Source organism: Abramis brama (genome assembly GCF_963993115.1).
Source record: "Abramis brama genome assembly, chromosome: 12".
In the NCBI taxonomy this organism is placed as follows: domain Eukaryota; kingdom Metazoa; phylum Chordata; class Actinopteri; order Cypriniformes; family Leuciscidae; genus Abramis; species Abramis brama.
Genome location: NC_139974.1, coordinates 16,835,990 through 16,860,985, shown reverse-complemented (window position 1 = coordinate 16,860,985; position 24,996 = coordinate 16,835,990). Strand labels below are relative to the sequence as shown.

The following is a 24,996-nucleotide window of genomic DNA, read 5'->3' as shown; positions in this document are numbered from 1 at the left end:
GTATACTTTTTTTCACTAGGGCATATAGGTCTCATGTATGATGCATAGGGATGGGAACCGAGAACCGGTTCTTCTTCAGAACCGGTGCCCAGTGAATCGATTCCTTGGAACCGTTAGTATGCCTGCTTAACGATTCCGCTTATCGGTTCCGCTCGTTCAAATGTGACACGACGTCACACACGTGCTGCGTTGTTTTGGTTCAGAACGTAGCAAACACTATGAGCAAACATGGCATCGAGGCAGAAGCGCTCTGACCGCGTCCTAACTACATGCGACGCGACTGCGCGACACGCGATAAAAAGTATAATTTTCCATGTTAATCAAAGTTTAACCAGCCGCGACACGCGACGATTCTATTTGAAACGAATCCTATTTTACTGCGACGTCGCGCTGGAACAACAATCTCAAAGTGTGGCTATGATAATATCAGGTACTATTTTTGTGCTTTATTTAATGTTAAAAGCGTGTATAATGTGACTGAATATCATTTAGTGCTCCCAGCTTTGTAGCTGTAAAAACAACAATGGATAATTCACATCAGATCTTGAAATTAAACAAATGGAAACAAAAACGTTCAAAATGTGAAGAAAACCTGTGTATTATTTGACAAAGATTGTTTTAGTAACTCAATAGCCTAATCCAAATGAGCACTGTTAATATTCCAAAAGACACAAGCTCTTCCTAAACTGTTTTCAGTCTGTGTTTTTAGTTTTTATGGCACATAAATGGCAGTTTTATTTATTTTTTTGTCCGGACCAATGAATGTGAAAATTGTCAATTTCCTAATCCTAAGGCACTCTTCTTGATAATCTTTCAAGGCACACAGGTTGAGAAACACTGCCCTAGGCTATAGGTCCCTGGACTTTACTTTGAGAAGTAGCTCACCTACTTTTAGGTTTGTTCTGAGGTTGCTACACATAATTTGTGTATACTCTGTGCTGTGTCTTCTGATCAGATATTAAAGCGAGTTAATACAAACAAATTTGTACTTATTCCCTCACCCAATAAGAATCGATAAGAGAATCGATAAGGAATCGGATCGATAAGCAATATCGATAATGGAATCGGAATCGTTAAATTCTTATCAATTCCCATCCCTAATGATGCACACCTTTGATATTTTTGATATTTATGACAATAAACTGCTAAATCATAGGCAAATACTGCTATGTATTTCACTACTGTATGGGATCATATACAGAATATGACAATATTTAAAGCTCAATAGCATTTGAAGACAATGACTTACAGCCATAAAACCAACTGTACATTGTTCATATAGGTCTCATGTATGATGCACACCTTTAATATTTTTGATATTTATGACAGTAAACTGCTAAATCATATGCAAATAATGATATGTATTTCACTACTGTATGGGATCATATACAAAATATGACAATATTTAAAGCTCAATAGCATTTGAAGACAGTGACTTACAGTCATAAAACCAACTGTACATTGTTCATCTAGGTGTCAGGTATGATGCACACCTTTTAGATTTTTGATATTTATGACAATAAACTGTTAAATCATATGCAAATATTGCTATGTATTGCACTACTGTATGTGATCATATACAGAATATGATCATATTTAAAGCTCAATAGCATTTGAAGACAATGACTTACAGTCATAAAACCAACTGTACATTGTTCATCTAGGTGTCAGGTATGTGACAGTAGTGAAATACATAGCAATATTTGCATATGATTTAGCAGTTTATTGTCATAAATATCAAAAATCTAAAAGGTGTGCATCATACATGAGACCTGGGTGAACAATGTACAGTTGGTTTTATGACTGTAAATCATTGGGCCCTATTTTAACGATCTGAAACGCAAGTGTCAAAGCGCAAAGCGCAAGTAACTTTGTGGGCGGGTCTTGGGGCTGTTGCTATTTTCCCAGTGGGATAAATTACTCTTGCGCCAGGCGCAAATCTAAAATGGGTTGGTCTGAAGTAGCTTCATTATTCATAGGTGTGGTTTGGGCGTAACGTGAAATAAACCAATCAGAGCGTCATCTCACATTCCCTTTAAGAGCAGACGCGCTTTGTTCTAAAGCGGATTCCTATTATAACGGCGGATTTGCCAGACGCGCGCCAGGAGCGGTTCACAGCCAAGGAGAGCAACGCTCTCGTCAGGGACGTGACGAAATGTGGAGAAACCCACCCAAATTAACTTCGGTTAAAAAGGTGTATGATAATTTGGGTAAATGTGTAAGCTAGATGTATGCTTTTATAATAAATAGTCTATCTATCTATCTATCTATCTATCTATCTATCTATCTATCTATCATAATAATGTATGATTTGCAAAAATGAAAACTGCTGCTTCTGTGTAGATGAGAGAATCAAAGTGTATGCGCGTTGTGCACACGCTACATTGATTATGGCCAAGCATGCGCCCTTAAAATAGCATATGAATAACATGCGCAACGCGCCACTGACTTTAAACTATTTTTTCCTGGTTAGAGGCGCAGTTGTTTTCTAAACCTGCAAAATAGCATGAAGGAACGTTTGCGCCGGAACACGCCTCCTTTTTTGCGCTGAACCGCCCAGGGAGCGCAAGTTCATTCCCTAGTTTAGCGACGTGCTTCTGTGGAGGGAAAAGCGCGCTTTGCGCGGGTGCAAAATAGGAATGATACATGCGTCAGTGTACAAAGTCAATTGCGCTGGGTGCAAGATAGGGCCCATTGTCTTCAAATGCTATTGAAGTTAGAAACGTTTATGCCAATGTCGCATGTAATTTTGAGACGGTCCCTAAATATGCGAATATCGAACGTCCAACGTCAAACCAACTTCATGCCAGTGCAAAAGTGCGACAAAAAAGCCCATCCAATTTAAGAATGCCAAAGACCGCACTATATCTTTTTATGACATTCCTAATTTAAAGTAAAATGTTATTTGTTCTGTCATCTCCATCTCTGCTGTAGCCCAGTCTATGGTACGGTTACAGTATTGGTCGCTGTGGCTCCCTCAACATAACTCGTCGCCACGACAAATAGATGTCGTTCTCTCAAAATATGAAGTCGTGGCCACAAGAAAAATATATCGTTCCCTCAACATATGATCTCGAGGCTACGACTTTGCATCGCGTGGCCACGACATAATGATGTCGTTACCTCAACAAAATGATCTCGTGGCCACGACTTTATATGTTGTGGCCACGACAAAAATAAGTGAACCGAACATGTCCCCTCCCGGTCACCGTACAGAACAGCTGGGTGAGTTTTGTATTTGCTTATTGGATACAGTAAATGAAGACTGTCAACTTCTTTTCAATAGGCTACTATTTCATCACCCAAAACACTCCCACTCTCTGCTGTATATTCATAACCAATTATTTCAAAACCAACAACCAAGCCACATAAACAATGCCATTGGCACTAGTCTACATTGCAGACATGTCTCTTAATGCACATAACTTTTCACCTTTTTGCACAATCTTGAAAAAAGTACTATTGTTGAAATTCTCAGATCAAGCAAACTTCAACGCACCCTTATCCACTACCTGCTAATGTTAGTGAACCGCACCCGAGCAAGCACACTTCGCAGTTCCGCCGGAAATGCATTCTAGTTCAAATAATATTTTCAATGTGGGAACAATGATTTTATTCACAAAAGTGAAATAGAATATATATATATATATATATATATATATATATATATATACACACAGTATGAGTTGGCGCTTGTTTGTCGTTTTTTATTTTATTTCTGAATTGCTTAATATATATATATTAAGCAATTCAAAAATAAAATAAAAAACGACAAACAAGCTTTATATATATATATATATATATATATATTAAGCAATTCAGAAATAAAAAAAACGACAAACAAGCACAAACTCACCTTTCCATGTGCTTCTCCCCTCAGGAGGAATTGAATCCACCTACAGCTAGAACTGCGCATGACCACTCGAAAATTTCATAACACCGTACTCATTATTATAAGTAGAGGATAAATGAATCTATTAAGTTTAATAACTTTCCGTGCTAAAAAGTTGTCGTTACTTAAGGTAAGGTCAACAAACTTATTTAAAATCACTTAATTTTATTAGTAAGAAATCATCAGTTACATTTTACAGTGTAGAACCTGTAAGCGCTTCACTTTTTACACTACGTCAACATCGTAAGAAAATGACGTAGAAGAGAAGAGATTGTTGAATAAAGTCATTATTTTTCACAAATTACTCTCTTTGCTGCATAACATTAAGGTTGAACCACTGTTGTCACATGGAAAAATTATAACTCAAAATTATTCAGCTCAAATATGTCATCACCTCATTCCAAATATTGCATGCAGGTTTCATTAAAAATAACAAAAACATTATTCAGAATAATGTTGAAAATGTTATGTGTTTTACAATGTATGTAAATGTAAATGTATGTAAATCATTGTGCATTGCACTGCATCACAAGTAAACAGAGTTAAACAACAATTAAAGTTACAGAAAGTTATGGAATCTATGCATTCTAAATTACATTTATATTGATTCTGGATTAAGAAGTTATTGTGAACATAATCTGGTACAGACAAGGAGGTGTTACATCTACAGCATGTAACTGCTCCAGATGGAAGCCAATAGGGCGGTACTGAGAGCTCCAGCCATGGACAGCTGGACAGCACTTGCTCCATTGCACAGATCTGTAGCACAGCAGAATTTGTTCACTGTGTATCCCGCACCCAAGATGCTTCCACTGGTGTTGTTGCAATCAGATGCGCAGCCACTCGTGGACAGGCTCAGAAAACCAGTCACATTGAACTCTGTGAAGTAATATCCCATAGAGAACACCAGAAGAAACATACGATTATTATTATTATTATTATTATTATGATTATGATTATTTTCATACTACTGCAAAAAAAAAAAAAAAAAAAAAAAACTTGCAAAAATCAACCAAAGAATTTTACTTTAACTTCAACAATTTGTTACATATTTAAAAGTCCTGGCTTATGTAAAATAGTTGAACCTTGTTTGTGCCTTTGTTTGGGAAAGTATTTGTTTAAATGTCTTTTGCCTTTGTACAAATGATTTACAATTAACCCTTAAAAAGGCAAGAGTAGAAAATGATAAGCAAAAAATCATTTCATGTAATTTTTTATATCATCTGGACTTAAGTAAAACATATCCAAAAGAATTTTTGAAATATTTGATATATTTTGGATTTTATGAGTTGTGACTCCCAGGTCACGTTGCCTGATTAGGGTATAAAAAAAGGTCATTAGTCATTAATTAAGTCATTAAGTCATTAATCTGTTAACTGTTACTGGCCCACTTGCCACTGCATTTTTAAAACAATTATATCCTATACTTCTTCTGATCTAATGTTGACAAATTATATATCATTCAAAAGCTTACAAACTCAAGATTCAGCCTGTGAAAACTGTTTTGAAATCGGATATAAAAAATGGTACTTTAACCCCCTTAACTGTCACCCCCTTTTTGAGAATGGACATTAAAATGCACTATTCAAACTTAAATGGTTGTAATTCGAGAATGCTTTTGGGTATAGACCTTGGTCTTGTTTAAAAGAAGATACTCAGCAGATTATTGCTGAAGTGAAAGCACTTAAAACAATTAAAATATGAAAAAGTTATAGAAGTTTAAATTTACAGTAAATCAAATATACTGTACTTAATATTCTTTTATATAAAATATATATTTTACAAAATATTGTTTACTCTAAAATTGATATAAAATCAAAGCCATATATCTAACCAAGTTCTGTTCCAAATTTGAAGATGATATCACAAAACTTGAAGTTCCCATGAGATTTTGTTTAGGCGTAATACCAGAAATAGCCACCGGGTGACATACATTGCATTGAATTTAATTGTATGCATTCTGCCGTAACAAATTAATACATTTCTGTCCAAATATCACTTCTGTCACAAAATATCGAACCTTGAGACTCAGACCTTTCTGACAATATTTTGTCAATATTAGAAAAGGTTTTGATCATAAATTATGAAACATGATTACGCCCAAAAGAGGTGGAGTCAGATAAAATAATTTAGAATACCGTTTCTATGGTAACATAACGTCCAATTTCAAAACGGTTTTCACATGATGAATTCTGAGTTTGTAAACTTTCAAATGATACCTAATTTATGATAAAATATGTGATGTAATAAAAAAGGCAATATAAAAGATAATATTATATTTTAGAGGATAATATATATATATATATTATACTTTTTAGAGGATAATATTATTTTATAATTTTTTTATTGACAAATACTAGTTTATATGTTTTATTATGAACTTTTAGCATGAAAACGTACTCGGTTACCTAATGTAACCTCGGTTCTCTCTAGAAGAGGGAACGAGTATTGCGTAAGTTGCTTACGCTACGGGAAAGTCTTCTTTCTTCGAGATCTGAAGCCAAAAATTATCCTTAATTTTGTATTCATTGTCAACGCAGTGCGGCAGCCGGCAGACCAAGGCAGGCTGTATAAGCGTGCTCATTGGCTGCTCGGCGGCAACTGCTTAAGCCTATCAGTGAGCCTCGTGAAACTAACAGTCAAGATGGGTGTGGCCAGAGTGTATATAACGAAGGCTCACAGGCTGAATATCTGGTTTTCGTGGTCTGAAGCGCAAAAGCTCGTGGCGCGACACGGCAGGTTACGCAATACTCGTTCCCTCTTCTAGAGAGAACCGAGGTTACATTAGGTAACCGAGTACGTTCTCTTACAAGAGGTTCTCTCGTATTGCGTAAGTTGCTTACGCTACGGGAACCCCTTGTCAACGCCGTGCGCGCCGAGCATCCAGCACTTGAAACCCAGGGAGACCGGGGAAAACATTCTGCTGGAACAGGTGGCCGGTCGGAGAGACGGGCCAACACAGTACAAAGCACTTCACTCAGTGTATAAAACAGAGCGGCGTGGCCGGTCTATAAGTATATATCAGTGCAAAACAGTGGGGCCGGCAGAGCGAGCCCACACAGTACATAAGCACACATTAGGGGAAGAAAAGAGCGACATCATCGGTCTTTACGAAGAGAATAACCCCCCGCGCAGCAGAGTGGAAGACGGGCGGCCAGCAGCGCGGGCCAGCACCGGTAAACAGCGCGTAACGGGGAATGAGAAACAGAGCGGACCAGCCGGTCTGAGTATAAAACACTTCACCCTAAGTAACATACCAGAAATGTCGTCAGCATGCGAACGTAGTCTGCACATGAGCGACTGGGCAGAGCATACATGTCACTTATACTGACAGCAATTTAGCCTGTAAGGCGGGAACTTCCAGGTTATAAAACCTCACGAATGTCGATGGGGAGGCCCAGCCCGCCGCCATACAAATATCGTGGATAGAAATTCCACTGGACCATGCCCACGAAGAGGCCATGCTTCTAGTAGAGTGGGCTCTGATACCCAGAGGGCACTGCAGGTGTTTGGAGGCATAAGCTGCTGCAATCGCGTCCACTATCCACCTGGACAGGCTCTGTTTCGAGGTGGCGAGACCCTTGGTGCGCCCGCCGAAGGAAACAAAGAGCTGCTCGGAACGCCTGAAAGCGGCGGAGCACGTGATGTAAACCCTCAGCGCCCTGACAGGGCATAGGAGGTTATCACTGTCCCCATTATCGGATGCTGGCAGAGCCGAAAGGGAAATAATTTGTGCCCTAAAAGGGGTTCCAATCGCTTTGGGGATGTAACCATGTCTTGGTCTGAGAATGACTTTCGAGTCGTTCGGTCCGAACTCAAGACATGCAGGGCTAACAGATAGCGCGTGCAAATCCCCCACGCGTTTTACTGAAGACAGAGCTATCAGAAAAACGGTTTTGAGAGACAGGTACTTTAAATCCACAGATTCAAGCGGTTCAAAGGGAAAAGCCTTCAGGGCCTCCAGGACCAAGGACAGATCCCAAATAGGAACCGAGGGGGGCCGCGGGGGATTCATCCGCCTGGCTCCTCTGAGGAAGCGGATAATAAGCTCGTTCCTTCCTAATGTCTGGCCGCGCGTCGTCTCAGCGAACGCTGCAATAAGTACATACACTTTGAGCGTGGAAGGGGACCTGCCCTTGTCCAACAGCTCTTGTAGGAAGGAGAGCACCCGTGGGACCCCACATGCACGTGGATCTAAGCTCTTAGTAGCGCACCATTTAGAAAACACCGACCACTTAGACGCGTAGAGCCGTCTCGTGGAGGGGGCTCTAGACTGCGTGATCGTGTTCACAACCCCTTCTGGCAGGTCAACGGGTATCCGTTGATTACCCATGCATGCAGAGACCATCGTTCTGGATGGGGATGCCAGATCGATCCACCGGCTTGAGAGAGGAGATCCTTTCTCACCGGGATCGGCCATGGGGATGAGTGCGACAGCCTCACCAGCTCTGGGTACCAGGTTTGGTTCTCCCAACGCGGGGCTATAAGAAGCACTGGGTGGTGCGTTTCCCTGATCCTCGCAATGACCTGTGGTAACAGGGAGATCGGGGGAAAAGCGTACAGCGGGAGGCTGGGCCATGTCTGGGACAGCGCATCCTCGCTTTTCGAGAAAAATTTCGGGCAGTGAGCGTTGTCTCTCGACGCGAAGAGATCGACCTCCGCTCTGCCGAATAGGCGCCAGAGAAACTGGACTGTCTGGGGGTGCAGGGACCATTCTCCCGGGGGAATGATGTCTCTGGACAGTCTGTCTGGACCGACATTCAGGTGGCCCGGCACGTGTGCGGCTCTCAGCGAGCGCAACGAGCGGTGAGCCCACACGAGAAGGCGTTCTGTCAGCTTGCACAGGTTTCTGGATCTGACGCCGCCCTGTCGGTTCACATAGGATACCACTGACATGTTGTCCGAGCGGACTAGCACATGGTGATCCCGTATAAATGGGAGGAAGCGCTTGAGCGCGTTCTCGACCGATATCATCTCCAAACAGTTTATGTGGAGGCATTTCTCCTGGTCTGACCACAGGCCAAAGACCGGTTTGCCCTCGAAAAGAGCGCCCCAACCTGAGGTGGAAGCGTCCGTCGAGATAACTTTGCGGTGCGAGATGGCTCCCATTGTCACTCCCCGCTGGTACCAGTCGGCCGCTAACCAGGGCTTCAGTGCTGAAACGCAGCTCTGAGTCACTCTGATTCGAATGCCGCCGGAAGCCCAGGCTCTGTGAGGCACTCGGGCATTCAGCCAGCGTTGTAGCAGGCGCATACGTAACAGACCCAGCTGAAGCACTGCTGCAGCTGAAGCCATACAACCCAGCATCCTCTGAAATGTCTTGAGAGGTGCGGTGCTGCCCGGCTGGAAAGACGCGGCCAGGCGTCGAATGCAGAGCGCGCGCTGTGTCGACAGGCGGGCCGTCATTGCCACAGTGTCCAGATCCAAACCCAGAAAAGAGGTTGATTGACTGGGCACTAATGAGCTCTTGGTCCAGTTGACCGTGAGCCCCAGGCTGTCCAGGTGGCTTAGAAGCACTGTTCTGTGGGCGATGAGTTCGGCCTCTGACTGTGCTAGAATCAGCCAATCGTCCAAGTAGTTCAGAATTCGCATTCCCCGACCCCTCAGGGGAGCGAGAGCCGTGTCCATGCACTTCGTAAATGTACGGGGTGCCAGCGACAGGCCGAAAGGCAGGACGGTGTACTGATATACCTGACCGTCGAAGGCGAATCTCAAGAATGGCCTGTGACGGGGTATTATCTGGATCTGAAAGTACGCGTCTTTTAGATCGAGAGATATAAACCAGTCCCTCGGGCGAATTTGCGTGAGAATTTGCCTGGTTGTGAGCATTTTGAACGGTCTTCTCATAAGAGTTTTGTTCAAAATCTCAGATCCAAAATTGGTCTGAGAGCTCTGTCCTTCTTGGGAACGAGGAAATAACGGCTGTAAAAGCCTGACTCGCTCATAGAAGGGGAAACCGGTTCTATAGCCCCTTTGCACAGAAGTGTAGCTATTTCTGCTCGAAGTAGATGTGCTACTTCCCCATTCACTCTGGTCTTGGTACACGCTTGAAAGCGCGGAGGGCGGCGAGCGAACTGCAGAGTATAGCCCTGTTTTACTGTGCTCAGCACCCATTCTGACGCGCCTGGAATAGCTTCCCACGCTTTCGCGTGTGCAGCCAGGGGCAGAATGGCCTCCGGGCTCTGATCGCCGCTCATCGCGGGCTCGAGAGCTCGAAACGGAGGGGCGGGCGCGGCGCGCGCGCTCTCGGTGCTTAGATACGGCGGGTCACACGCAGAGATAACTGGCCGTTTCACACACAGCGTCCCGGTAGCTTTGGACGGGGAACATACAGTGTGAGGCATGACGCGTGATAGCGGCGTCGGGGGCGAAATGTTCGAAAGAATGTGTGAGCGTGTGGGAGCGGGCACAGCATCTGTTTCTAAAACATGACCGGTCGTGAGGGGATGTGTAACAGAGCGGGCAGTGAGTAGGTGTGGGCACAGCGAGGTGGACACGTGACCTACTTTTAACACTCGAGCGGCTTCTGCCTGCTTTATGAGAGCGGGCTCTGTGAGAGACACAGGATTTATAGTGCTTGTGTGCAGAGGTGAACACAGAGAAGTGGGCACGTTTACTGCATTTGAAACACATACGGCGCGAGCCGTGCAACCAGACATAATGCTCTTTTTGAGATTTCTCTGGGTCGCCGTGAAAACGGCGGTTGTGTGCAGGCGAGAGGGTGGATTCACCGGCTCGTTGGCTGCGGGGACTGACAGGGCATGAAGCTTTGACGATGGTCCGGCCGCGGCGGGACACAATCGTCGCTTCTTTCCTCAGGCTAGGAGGTCTTTGCAGGCTCAGGCTTTACCGCAATCCTCTGCCGGGGTCCCCGGGAAGGAGGCAGTCTGTTTCGGCTGGTCGAGCGAGAACGAGGATGGCTGCCCTGTCGTCACTGCAAGGACGGAGGTCGAGCTGGGCGCTGGGTGGAGCTTTGCGCAGGCTGGTCACGAGGACGGCGTGCGGCAGAGCTAGAGCGCCGAGGCAGAAAAAGATTCATCGCCTGCGTGGTCTTCTGAACCTCCGAGAAGCGGTCCACGATCCCGTTTACCGCTGGGCCAAACAGGCCGGTGGGGGAGAGGGCGTTAAGGAACACCGCGCGCTCAGCTCTCTGTAACAGTCAGAGAGGCCATGCACCGTCCAACAGCCTGGGCAGCGGATTTCGTGGCGCGAAGGGAAAGGTCCGTCGCGCTTCTTACATCCGTGATGGAAGCAGACTCCAAACCCTTCTCGTCCAGATCACGGAGGAGGTTAGCTTGGAGAATCTGCAGTACGGCCATAGAGTGGAGTGCAGATGCAGCCTGTCCGGCGGCGGTGAAAGCGCGGCCGACGAGGGCTGATGTGGTCCTGCAAGCCTTAGACGGGAGGGCAGCCTTTGAGCGCCAACCAGAGGGCGGGCAAAGGTGCGCTGCGACCGCCTCTTCCACGGGGGGATAGCATTGTACCCCTTCTCAGCGGCGCCGTCAACCTGTGAGAGCGTCGATGAGGCGTGTGAAGAAACTCTCGCGGAGAATGGAGCATTCCACGATTTAGAGAGCTCGCTGTGAAGCTCAGGCAGGAAGGGCGCGGTTCTGGACACTGGCTGTCGGCGGCGGTGATGCAGGAAGCAGCCGTCGAGCCTGTTCGGTGCTGGCTCCTTAGGAGGAGACCAATCAAGGCCCAGCTGTTCAACAGCCCGCGTGAGGAGGCGTAAAAGCTCCGCGTCCTCGCCCGCTCGAGTACGGCCCGAATCCTGGACTGAAGAGGAGGCAGTAGACCATTCCTCGCTGTCAGAGGCCAGGATGGAACAGCTGTCAGCGCGCTCATCAAACTCATCCGCCTCATCCCCTGAAGCGGCGGCGGCGCGGGCGGTAGCCGGCGGCTGCGCGGCCGGGAGGGGGGGCGGGGAAGGCGAGAGAGAAGCTCGAGGGAGAGGTTCCGGCGAGCTTCTAAGCGCCTCGTCGGTCTCCGGTGGTCGCTGTGAGCGGCACTTTTTCTTGCGCGGCCCAGCAGGGACGGGCGGAGCGACATCTTGATTAAAAACTTCAAGTCGAGCCCGCAGGGTCGACATTGAAAGTTCCTCGCACTCAGGGCAGCCGCCCGTAGAGAGTGCGGTGGCGGCGTGCTCGCGGCCCAGGCAGAGAGCGCAGATGAGGTGGCGGTCTCCGTTGCTGAGCGGGGCGCGGCACGAGCCGCAGGAAAAACAGGGCATTTTGAGAAAAACGCCCCGTGCTCTTTTAGAGTGAGAGAAAGCGTGTGTCGCAGGGCGAACACACACAGCAATAGAAAAGGATACGCCGCCGGATAGCGTAGCAGGCACGGATGGCTGAAGGCGGTGAAGGCGGCCGGCTTCTTCAGGCGCTGTCCTAAGCTTGCTTGGTCGCTGGTTTCAACGGCGAAGGCTCTCAAGATCCAGCGATGCGAAGAGCTTCGCTGAAGACAAGAAAATCAGATATTCAGCCTGTGAGCCTTCGTTATATACACTCTGGCCACACCCATCTTGACGGTTAGAGGGGTGTGGAGGGCGCGAAGCGCCCTCATTGGAGGCCATGTTTCACAAGGCTCACTGATAGGCTTAAGCAGTTGCCGCCGAGCAGCCAATGAGCACGCTTATACAGCCTGCCTTGGTCTGCCGGCTGCCGCACTGCGTTGACAATGAATACAAAATTAAGGATAATTTTTGGCTTCAGATCTCGAAGAAAGAAGACTTTCCCGTAGCGTAAGCAACTTACGCAATACGAGAGAACCTCTCGTAAGAGAACCAAAGTTTCAATTATTAAAAGTGTGTGCATCGACTTTTTGTGACAAACGCCAGAACTCCTGTTATGATGTAAATTTTTTGAGGTGCACTCTTGTCATAAATTCATCTATTACTGTTCCTACATAATTTGTAACAAAAAAAACAGTGCTATAATATCTATTTAGGAGTCTTAGACCTTTCCAACGATATATAGTTTGTCATTATTAGATTAGGATTTAATTGTAATATAGTGAATTAAAAACTCAAAATACAAAGATGGTCAAAATTAGGGTTAATCCCTTTTTTATACCCTAAACAGGCAACGTGACTCAGGAGTCACATATATTTCAAAACGTGCTAAATAACAACATGAACAACATATTAATTAATTTTCTTCTTCAGCACCTTAAGACAATGTTCACAATTAATATTAGCAGTATTATTATTATTTTTCCAGAAGATAAGTAAGTTTAATATTTATTTACTTTCCTCAAAATCTGAATGTCCTGCACCACCAGTAGCCATGTTGGATTTAGGTCAGGCTGACTAATTTATCACACAAAAATTGAAGCAAATCATGTGACCAGCATACTCAAGACAGACAGGCTGTGATAAATGATAAAAGGATTTCATGAAGAAATTATTCTTATGCCCCAAAAAAGACAATAAAAACTATGTGACTCGTGAGTCACGTTGCCTGTTTTAGGGTTAAAATTGATAAATATATACAGTATTTTTTGTTTCCATTGTTGCAAATATAATGAAACATGTTAAAGCTGACATATGAGGGCATTTGAAGTGGTCCTTAGCTATACAAAAGAGTAATACATATTTACTACAGTAGCCCACTAATATAAACTGATTTGTGTGCAGTTTAAGGTTAGGGTTTAGCAAATCTCTCTCTCTCTCTCTCTCTCTCTCTCTCTCTCTCTCTCTCTCTCTCTCTCTCTCTCTCTCTCTCTCTCTCTGTGTGTGTGTGTGTGTGTGTGTTGTCTGACCTGCTTTTGCAGTGAAGCAGTTGGTCTGGGAGGTAGTGCAATCCACTTTGGTATAAAAAAAACATTTTCCCAGAACGCCCACTTGACATGAATTACAGGTCAGGGCTTCAGCTGGAGAAACACAGATAGAGAATATGAAATGAGATGAACATTCTTATAAACTTTTGGACACATCCCCTTAAAAATTATCTGGGTAAATTAATTTAAAATCAGAGTTGGTATTAGAATACATTTAGTTACATTTAGAATGTTTAAGTGTACACTGTTTTTGTGTAATCTAGAACTATATATAAAAATGACAAAGATTTTTTTTATAATTTTTTTTATACAAGGCATTCCACATTGTAGAATGATAGAAGCCTACATTATATTCCTTTATAGACCAAGAAAACTAGCCTAGAACCTAGACGCACCCTAGCGGCAGCAAATTTTATTTTGTAGCCAGGGTGGTCTAGCAACTCTCCATTGGCTTTCCAGCTGGAAAAACCAAACTGTAGTCAAGGCCAATCACATCATGTGTAGAGTCGGTGGGCGGGCTTAACATAATGACAACAGAGTTGCTACCTTCCATGTGAATTCCCTGCTACTTGAAAACAAAGAATGGCTGATAGGCGAACATTTTTTTTTTGATTTTTTTTTTTGCCCCACATACTGTAATTATCACAAGGGCCCGCATTTAACGATCTGTCCCTCACGGACTGCGTAACTTCGCTGACGTTTAATGATCTAATTTTTTTTATTGGTATAATTAAGCTGTTATTCATATAGAATAGCCTACACATGAAGAGTTGTGTGTTGCTGGTTACCCAGAGGTCCTTTAGTTACCAGTCACTATTTAAATAATCCATATTAAGCTACACTACCAGTCAAAAGTTTTGGATCGTTAAGATTTTTAATGTTTTTAAAAGAAGTCTCCTCTACTCACCAAGGCTGCATTTATTTGATTAAATAATAATAATAATAGTAATATTGATAATTATTATTATTATTATTATTATTATTATGAATATTATGTGAATATATAGTTAAGTAATTTATTCCTTTGATCAAAGCCGAATTTTCATTTTCATTACTCTTTTTTACAAAAGCTTTCTATTCAAATAAATGCTGTTCTTTTGAACTTTCTATTCATCAAAGAATCCTGAAATAAAAATGTAAATAACTGTTTTCAACATTGATAATAATGAGAAATGTTTCTTGAGCATTAAATCCGCATATGATTTCTGAAGGATCATGTGACACTGAAGACTAGAGTAATGATGCTGAAAATTAAGATTTGGTCACAGGAATAAATTACATTTTAAAATAGAAAACAGTTATTTTTAAATTGTCATAATATTTAACAATATTACTGTTTTATTTTTTATTTATTTTTTAATCAAATAAATGCAGCCTTAGAGAGCAGAAGAGACCGATCCAAAACTTTTGACTGGTAGTGTATCAATTGAGTTTAAAGACATGAATTGACCAATGTAATATAAATTAAAATATAAAAACAATTTTGTTTTTACAAATTGTTGACCTGATGGATTGCTTCATTTCCCCCTACCTGCATCTAATTAAAAAAAGACCAAGGCCCTAATCAAATTTAGACTCACTTAGAGTGAAGAATCCAATCACTGCAATGACTCCAAGCACAATTCTGTTCATCATGCCGACAATGCGAAAAGCAGAGAGCAAACTGAATTGTAAAAGGAGAGAAGATCTTCAGATGGTTCTTCTGAGGTGAACGGGTCTTTGGACAGCAGCATACTAGATGGCTTGTTTGAACACATCTAGATATATGGTCAAGAAAATGAGGGTGGAGTTTTTGACAGAGGAATGAATGATTAGTGCAGGTGAAAAGAAGCATTTGAATGTGAAGAATGAGCAGAATATTCTGGTTTGGGGAGTTGAGAGATGACTGGTTACTGAAACACACACACACTTTTTTTTCATGCTTTTTTTTTTAAAGGGATACTCCACCGTTTTTTCATATTAAACTATGTTATTCCCTTAACTAAGACGAGTTGATACATACCTCTCTCGTCTCAGTGCGTGCACTCAAATCGCTCTGTCTTACGGCGAAACTTTGTTAGCACTTAGCTTAGCCCAGTTCATTCAATATGGGCCAAGCAGAGAAGCTACCAAACACCTCCACGTTTTCCCTATTTAAATACAGTTACTCGCGTAGTGTAACTCGACCTAGGACGGTGACACAAAACAAAACGTTGCGCTTTTCTAAGCGTGTAAAATGGATAACTATATTGTATGGCGGAATAGTGAGTAATATCGCAGTAATATGGCGCAGTAATATCTTCACTAGAGGGAGCGGGGGCCGGTGAGAGGATTTTTCACGAGTGAAGATATTACTGCGCCAAGTCGAAGTGCTTACAAGCACTTGCTATGGTATTCCGCCATACAATATAGTTATCCATTTTACACGCTTAGAAAAGCGCAACGTTTTGTTTTGTGTCACCGTCCTAGGTCGAGTTACACTACGCGAGTAACTGTATTTAAATAGGGAAAACGTGGAGGTGTTTGGTAGCTTCTCTACTTGGCCCATATTGAATGAACTGGGCTAAGCTAAATGCTAACAAAGTTTCGCCGCAAGACAGAGCGATTGAGTGCACGCACTGAGACGAGATAGGTATGTATCAACTCGTCTTAGTTAAGGGAATAACATAGTTTAATATGAAAAAACGGTGGAGTATCCCTTTAAGACGTAGAACCATCTCTTTACGAAAACAACACACGTCAAACAAGCGCTGGAAAGGAACAGGTTCCAAAGGAGCTTCAGCAGATTGTGAAAGGCGAATAGTAGATAAGCGAGACAGTGGAACAGTAAATAGAAAATGCTTAAATGTGGAGGCGATTAAGGTAGCATTAAGGGAGGGATGCTGAAAAACTGTAGACGAACATTGGTGAGTCAAATGAGTATATGTAGGTCTCCACTCATGCTGATTGGATAGACATGTTGATTACTGATTGTTGACAGCTGGTTGGAATGATGTGATAATTGGATCAGATTATTTGAACATGCTCCTCCCGAACTTTGTTAATAAAACATCATAAACATGTTCTCAGGTGCTGCGTTCCAAACCGCATACTTCCCTACTATTTAGTATGGGAAAAAGAGTAGGCGAGCGAAAAAGTATATACGAATCCAAAAGAGTAGGCGAGAATTACCTGGGTGACGTACTAATTATCGCGAGATTCGGACTTAAGTGCGTTCGAATATGCCTACTTTCCTACTATAGTAGGCGAAAACAGTACGTGAAGGAAGCAGTAGCCTATACGTTCGAAACATCAGTATTCATAAAAGAGTAGGCGAGAAGTTCCCGGATGGCTTACTGCTTCCGGCCAGATTTTCGAGTGCTCAACCGATGGATACTCTTCTATCCTAGGAGGCCACGCGAGAGGATACGTCATTATCAAACATCGCAGAGATCGGCGACGCGGGTGCTTTCAAATGTGAGTAAACACAGTTCCTTTTGTTAAAATTGCATGTGTTGAACTACTGTAGAGTAAACTGTTGAATTGTTGAAGGTGTAAAGACGTTACACAGTAAAGTATAGTTGTGATTTTGCTGTAAAAACACGTTTTATTATGTAGCCTATAACGTTAGCTAACAGGGGAGCTCCAGTAAAGACACGTAGGTTACGTCTCTAAAGTGGATTTACATAAACCATATACATCTTAAAGACGCTTATTTTAAATGTCTATTTACATCTGACAGGAAAATCTTGAAATATCACAACATGAAATAGACATCTGAGTGATGAATGTGTGCTATTATGTAGAACAAATCTATAAAGTAACTAACGTTAAACAAGTTATCTTTTTTATTTGTCCATTAGTAGTTGATAAATTGAGGAACATTTATGTTGGATAAAAAGTTAAAACAACCTCAACATGTAGGGGAGAGTGGGGTAAGATCAGCCAGTTTTTACTTATGTGGATCTCAAGTCAAGGGAAATTGAGACAGAAGTACAGTGAAGACATCCACTGTTAATTTGGGATGTTGCCTATAAACTGAAAATTAAAAAAATGCACCTATGACAAAGAGCCTTGGAAATATGACCTCAGAAAAAAAAGTGTTCATGTGACTCAACTTACCCCAGGCTAGGGGGTAAGTTGATCCCAGTCAGTGGGTAAATTGAGCCATCTGGGGGTAAATTGACCATCCTATCTTTCACTTTTTTATGCAAGCATAATAATAAAAAAACTTGCCTCTTTAAAATAATAATATAATAACACACATACCTTTCTAAACAATGTTAACCCTCTGGGGTCTGAGGTGTTTTTGGGGCCCTTGGGATGTTTTGAAATGCCCTGACATTTGTGCTTTTTTCAGTTGCTTATACACATATTAATGGCAAAGGTGTAAATGCACTATTTAGCACAAAACAGGGCTACCATAATATGTGAGCAACATGTATGTACATGTTTGTATTTTTGAGAGAATAATGTTTATGCGTGGTTATTAAAAAAAACAAAATCTTCTCCCCAAATATGTCACTAATATAAAGCACAATACAAATAATTTAAAGAGAAGGCTTATATTGACCTTTTAAGATTTTGCTTACATCTACCTTGTAAATATATGTTTTGCTATTTTATTAAAAAGATTACAATTACAACAACAATTACAATTTCAACAATATTTCAAGTGTACTTTCTTTGTAAAAAATAAATTATAGGCCTACATTTTACTATATGTATTCATTTATTTGAATATAGCCTACATTGGAACAAATACTATAGTAACATCTTAGTTGATGACTTTATTTTGACAAAAAAATAATAATACTGTGCATATATATATATATATATATATAACATACGAGCAGAAATTGCTAAACAAAAGCTTATTTGATGTGGCAGTAGTCTATTTTAAAAAAGTTTATAATTTATCCAAAACTAGTCAACAAAATATTGTCTTTCATATTTCGGCCGACTGTATCGTTTTTATGAAATATTAGGGCGTATAAATGTTAATTGCAGTTTAATATGTTGCTTATGTCTTTGGTGTTTGATTAGGTCTGAGAACTGTGAGTGATTTGTTGTTTGATTCCTTTGTGTTTTGTTTTAATGTAACTTAATGTCTGTATTTTAGAGTTATTGATTAGCCTACTTATGGACAGCACTTTGGTCCATTCTAATGGTTTTGAAAGTGCTTTATAAATAAAAGTTGAGTTGAGACTTATACAAAGACATTGTATTTCAACACATTTCAGTCGATTTTCTTCATTTCAAAAAGGTTGAACCACTGGTTCAATTTACCCCACATCATCTGGCTCACTTTGCCCCATAGTCACCATTTTGGTAAAAACGGCCTAGCTTAGCAATTCAGGATAACCTTTAGCTTAATGATTCACATGGTTTTAAATGTTGACAAATCACCAACATGTACCATACACAACTTTAGACCTAGATCAATTTGCTTTGACAAAACGGCTAATATACCTGAAATGCAGAAAATTTACTTTAACAAGCAAAAAAGGTGTTTTTGTGGAAAAGACTCTTCCTTCTTGTCCCATGTGCTTCTCCTCTTCACAGCAATATATAAATGATGGAGTCCTTCAAAATGTATGGTCCCATGACACCAAATGTGCATAGTTGCCTAGAAACAGGGGGTGGGTCAACTTACCCACTGGCTCATTTTACCCCCCTCTCCCCTAAATGTAGTGTTGAGTTCATAAATCACAGGGGTAACGTGGATCTTGTCTGGATGTTACAGGGTCAGATGAACAGATGTGTGTTTATCTGGTGGAGAGTGGCTCATGAAGGCTTTGAGTGAGTATACTACAGAAATGAATAACTATTTAAATCTTAAGTTGTAGTTTATTTTAATTATTGTAATTTCAAACAGAGCTATTACAGCACCTTTTTGATTCTTGATTTCTGTGCATTTGCTGCAGATCTTTTGTGGTGGAGCAGGACCTGCAAGGAAAGATGATGGCGGCATTTGTGGAAAAAAAAACGTTTTTGTCTTCTAAATAATACTGAAATCAAATGACATTGTGCGGTTAAAATTACTGCTTTTGTGTTATGTTTGTGCATTTTGTAGGATCTGAAATGTCAGCAGGCTGGTGTGAGCACTGAGGATGAGGAGCCCAGAGCTGAATCCTGGAAACGGTGCCATGGATGAGACCCTCCATCACTCCACCTGCTCTTATTGCCTCAGATTGTGAAGCACAACACATCATGCAACAACCTCCGGCACGAGGGAACGGCTCACCTCTGGCGGTCAGCTGAGTCATCAGAATAAAGCCGCAGAATGGGAACCGCTGTGTTGAGATGGCAGAAGGATGTGGGGTTCAGCGCCTGTAGCCTACATGCATGATTGTAGTTTGAATAAAGCTTTGTTTCATGTGTTGACTTATGCATTTGTTTATTGTGTGATGGTGACTTTCATTCATTCTTTTACTAATTTATTAATATTTCTCATTGTTGTCAGTAAATAAAATATAATTATTTAATTAATGTTTTATTTAATTGTAGATATGTTCATTATATACACATCTAGAGTGTATTCAATCATGCATAGCTATGTCATATGACATACATTACAATTTGTTTGTTTTATTGAATTATATCATTTTCAGTAAAAAGTAATATAATTAAGTATTGGTCAGCATTTATCGTTGTCATTATTGTATGTTTTGGGGTGGGATAGCAATGCAATTCATTCTGGGGTAATATTAATTTTTAATATTAATGATACTTACATTTTTCGAGTATAAAATCAAAAGTTTTCCGCCAGGCGAATCTTCGCACAGCTGCCCTTTGTGCAGACATTACAAACGCTGAGGAAACCCGTTCTAGGTAGGGCTGTCGAGTTACTGATGTTACGAGATCTGTAAAAAAATCTCATTATGTATGCAAACCCATAATATATATATATATATATATATATATATATATATATATATATATATATATATATATATATATATATATATATATATATATATATATATATATATATATGTGGCGATGGAGCGGTATTACAGGTAGAAAGAATTTCGACTACGCCACCCGGGGAATTTCGCCCCGGGAAATATGGACAACACTCAAGTTACTATTACTAGGTCACTCAGGTTCGATTCTCTAATAAAGGTAGGCAGAGACGTGGATATGAAAATATACAAAAATTTTATTTATACAAAGTTTAATTTAAAGCAGCAGGGTAGTCACGTTAAAAAGGCAACCTGGAGCTATACTGACAAGGTTTTGAGTTACAAACACATTCAAGTAAACAAAAACACATTTGAATAAACACACACTCTTTCCATACACTGGTTACACAGACACCATAGAAAAAGACACAGACTAACAGGGCTGAGGCAAACCACGGGAGGAGGGATCACTAAACTTAATTTGCAAAAAGCACACTCACACACACAGCAAAGACTTCAAAAAGTGTCACGGCAAACATTCGAAGAAAGCACCACCACCACAAGAGATCCTCCACCCGTGGAACCTCAGCACCTGAAACGAAAATCACAAAAAAATAATTAATAACCAAACTTCAACATACCAACTGCACTAAAGCCCAGCTGGATGATGTTTAGGGTACGGTCATGAGCAGATAATATCACCATTAATAGACAATCACGAATAACATACAAAGGTGTAAACACAGACCATAAATAAATAAATAAATAAACTCAATTCACGCAATGAGCTCACAAGCAGATAGTTTGGTGTTCCATTTTTGACACCAAGTGTTAACCTCAAAAGTTCAATAAAAGAAACATTAAATCAACAAATAATAAATAAAACCAGACAGCAACGGTCCCCCTCATCAGTGGGGTGACGATCTCCTCACAGATGGCAAAAAGTTTGTATTGCACACGGTAGCGACAGTGGAGCAGGAAAATACGATGCGCTCTTAATCTGGCAGCAAGGAATCGACGGGGCTGTAATAGCTTTTTATAGCACCAGCAGGAAGAACAAGATCGCCGGACGAGAGGGAAAATCCTAAGCCAAATACAAAGAAACACTAAGATTTATGCCTCAATGGCTAAACTTTCAGCTCGTAACTACATGCGCAATAACACTTACCGGAAGTAGACGATGCATTCGCACAATGTGCTTGTCCTTTCACAGGCACGGGTACTCAAATCATGCAATCCGCTGTTCAGATAGACTACAGGGACACTGCACATAACTCAACACAATCAGCCGATCCTAAACCCCCAAATAAAGACAAACAATACGCTTTCCATCAACAGTTCACACATACCTGAAAGGCGAGCAGCCAGCAAATGCAACCACTGCGACAAACCGAAGGAAAACCGGAGAAGACAGACAAGCTAAACACAACACTAATAATTAGTCCCCTACATACAAACAAACTAAAAACAGAAGTTGCTATATGCTAACACACGGTCCTACACCTCGCCACTGTAAACACTGGAAGGAGGCGGAGTCGAACGTGACGCATCCCGGGCTACAGCCAACCAGCTCTTAAATAGGGTGGATTACCTGCTGATAGGTGCTCACTAATGTCCATCACCTCATTCATCCGGTTACAATCATATATATATATTATGGGTTTGCATACATAATATGAGATTTTTTACACAGGAAAAAAGAACCTACAAGGTTGAATATCTTAATATATATTTTCTTAAATAATTCATTAAAATACATTTAAAAAAAAAAAAAAAACATTTTTTTTTTGTTATTTATAGGCCTGAGGGATGAAACGACAGTTAAATTCAACAAGAAAAAGAGGAAACAAATAAAGCAGTTAGCCACTTTTGCTTGTGGATGAAAATGTTTGGATATAAAAAAAAAATAATAATTAACAACATATTCAAGAGATTACAATTTTGGGATTTCGTAATAAAAATAACATCGTTAAGGATAAAACGTTGGGTCACATTAGTAGGGTTAAATATAAGAACTTAAATCAACCCTAAATGTATTCACAAAATAAATGGGCAGCAGTTTCTTCAAAAAGACCACAAAATGAGCAAGTTTAATCAATATCAAGATATTTACAGATAGATGAATTAAACGTGTCCGTTCGAATCTTTTAAGTTGTTGCGCGTGTGATAACGCGTCGTAGGTCACATGATAACGTCAACATGGCAGATGTCCGGTGCGCATTCATACTCAACGAGATCTGGCTATAAAGTACCTACTCTTTTAGCGCTCGTTAAGTAAGTACTTATTGAAATTAAGTACCTACTCATTGAGTATGCGGTTTGGAACGCAGCCAGGGTCTTTCCCAGGTCTGTGGGCGTCTTTTATTCCGTCTCTCCGCCAAGTACTGCAATTAGACACAGGTGTTAATCATCATTCACTTGACCCACTTCTCACTGTTCATCTCCACACTCACTCTCCCCATGCTTTACCCCCTACCACAGTGCATAAAATAACTAATTTTACATTCTTGCATTTATGTGCTGACTGCTTCCGCCTACAAGTCTAACTGAGAATTGTTGAAGATTTTGTAAGGATAAAAAAATAAAGACTTTTGCTTTCCTGTTCCAACCCACTTCATAGGCCATTTGGAGTTTCTGAAGGCAAAGAGGTGCTGATGGTGATCAAGGCCTGTAGGCCAAGATGTGTGTACATTGCGTACATAAGCAAACCCTTATTGTCACACCTTTAGTATGGTGGGGGAAGTTGTAATCTTCTAATTGCCAGTTTGAATGTCTCACATTTGGGTTACAGTCACGGCCATGGTTAAGGAAGGGATAAAAGAAGATTGTAACTGTCTTTTTCTTGGGGCACTCTGTCTTTGCCTCCTCTTTTCTTTGTCTCTTCTTCTTTGGGGCTTTGCTCTTCCTCTATACCTGAGCTCTGCCTTCCATCTCTCTTTCTCTCTACACTTTCTCCCTCTCTCACTATTTCTCTCGCTTTATATCTCTCAGGTAATATTCTACTTATACGCTGGGTACAATTAACTGTGTTTTATAGAATTGTATACATCTAATTTGTAACGAATTCAAGTGTAACTAAAACCAAATACTGTTATTAAACCTTCTCAATTATAACCTGTGCTAACTGTTTTGATTCAGTATTAACATTAACATGCTACCTATTGCAATACACTATGTCACACTATAGCAATGCTCTCCCACATATTTTGCTATTATAACTGTGCTTATTTCTGTCATTGGTATAAGTAGCAGTGGGTGGTAATAGACAAGAAATGTATCTTGCTGATAATGTTTCTTTAGTCATTCGTCAATCCTGCAGCCTTAACCACTGTAGTGATAGCACCATTACACACACGAACGAAGGCTTTCTCTGCGTCAAGCTGAAGACGAGCCTCTGGTGGGTGAAAAGAAGAGGAATACAATATAGCTGCAAGCAATAATTAAGGGGCCAAACACAAACAATTTAAGATAAGTCATGCCAGCATGGCTGGGAGCATGCCAGCATGGTTGGTTAGAAGCATAGTTTTTAGTTTTTTTTTTTGCATGATGTTGGACTCAATAAATCCTTATCTTGATTAAAATAAGCAAGCTGACATTCAGTACAATCTATATCTTTTATTATGAATAAATACAAATGTCATTTACCATCTTCTAGTTTGTCAAGAGATTTAAAGCACCTTTTTTAAAGGCCAATTCACACCGCACAGACAAACGGCAACAAAAAACAACAAACAACTTGGCTGTTGAATTTTGAATTTTATGAAAAATAACTGTCATGTTCACACTGCCCCAACAGACACCGAAAAACGCTGATTGAACATTTTCAGTCTGGTGAAAAACCCAAACCAACGCCAACAGGGGTAACACACTGATCCAACAAAACCCAACAAACTTGTTTGTCAGTGTTTCTCTGTACGGTGTGAATTGGCCTTAAGAGTGCACATGTGCTTTTGTGCTCTAGTATGTAAGAACAATATGATTGAATAGAAATAAACTGGAAATAAGAATAAAAGAAAAGAAGTTCGTTAAAAGAAGTTATTACTTCACCACCTGCGTGACATCATTAACCAATGTGGTTGAATGACAAATTTGCACCTCTATGTATTTTCAGATCAACACAAGTATTTCGAAATCATCCAGTTATCAATCAATTTCTATGGAGTGTTAAATTCACTAGTTTTTCCCTTACTTTTGTGAGTTTTGCACAGGACTTTTACGTGCTTTTTCCAAATAATTGATTTTACTCCGAACCATCCCTTTAACAGGTGTAGGTAATTTTCTGGCAAGGCATAGTAATCTCAGAAGTTTAAATAATTGAACAGTATGTTGGATTTATTAAGATAGCAGTATAAAGTTTAAGGTTTATAAATTATATAAACAAATTAGATAGGCTGAAACTGTCTACAAAACAAAATTGGAATGTTATCTGAATATTAAGCAGTTCAGTTGAACTAACAGCATAAA

At 41.0% G+C, this 24,996-nt stretch overlaps 1 protein-coding gene and 2 long non-coding RNA genes across 5 annotated transcripts; 1 reads left to right on the top strand and 2 right to left on the bottom strand.

Moving 5' to 3' along the window:
• The first annotated feature begins 50 nt into the window (after positions 1-50).
• Positions 51-19,691, top strand: LOC311094146. Of its 2 annotated transcripts, XR_014608576.1 has the most exons (4): positions 51-430; positions 17,035-17,101; positions 19,371-19,426; positions 19,552-19,691. It is a non-coding gene; the product is annotated as an uncharacterized lncRNA (long non-coding RNA). The 2 variants fall into 2 exon arrangements; XR_014608577.1 differs by lacking the exon at positions 51-430 and having other exon boundaries at positions 16,322-17,101.
• Positions 3,892-15,561, bottom strand: lye (lymphocyte antigen-6, epidermis). Its single transcript, XM_084131919.1, has 3 exons — positions 15,247-15,561; positions 13,649-13,759; positions 3,892-4,771 (listed from the first exon to the last, which is right to left on the bottom strand). The coding sequence occupies exons 1-3, from the start codon at positions 15,299-15,301 to the stop codon at positions 4,557-4,559; spliced, it is 381 nt and encodes a 126-aa protein (XP_083988045.1). The 5' UTR covers positions 15,302-15,561; the 3' UTR covers positions 3,892-4,556.
• A 1,078-nt stretch (positions 19,692-20,769) lies between the features above and the next one.
• LOC311094144 lies at positions 20,770-22,083 on the bottom strand. Of its 2 annotated transcripts, XR_014608574.1 has the most exons (3): positions 21,882-22,083; positions 21,701-21,796; positions 20,770-21,616 (listed from the first exon to the last, which is right to left on the bottom strand). It is a non-coding gene; the product is annotated as an uncharacterized lncRNA (long non-coding RNA). The 2 variants fall into 2 exon arrangements; XR_014608575.1 differs by having other exon boundaries at positions 21,701-22,068.
• Between the last annotated feature and the right edge of the window lie 2,913 nt (positions 22,084-24,996).

Bases quoted from the DNA above. Each gene is read 5' to 3' on its own strand.
- lye (XM_084131919.1), bottom strand. From the start codon at position 15,301: ATGATGAACAGAATTGTGCTTGGAGTCATTGCAGTGATTGGATTCTTC. The intron at 13,760-15,246 runs GTGAGTCTAAAT...GTGTTTCTCCAG, and splicing joins GATTGGATTCTTCACTCTAA to CTGAAGCCCTGACCTGTAAT. The intron at 4,772-13,648 runs GTCAGACAACAC...ATTACTTCACAG, and splicing joins CTGCTTCACTGCAAAAGCAG to AGTTCAATGTGACTGGTTTT.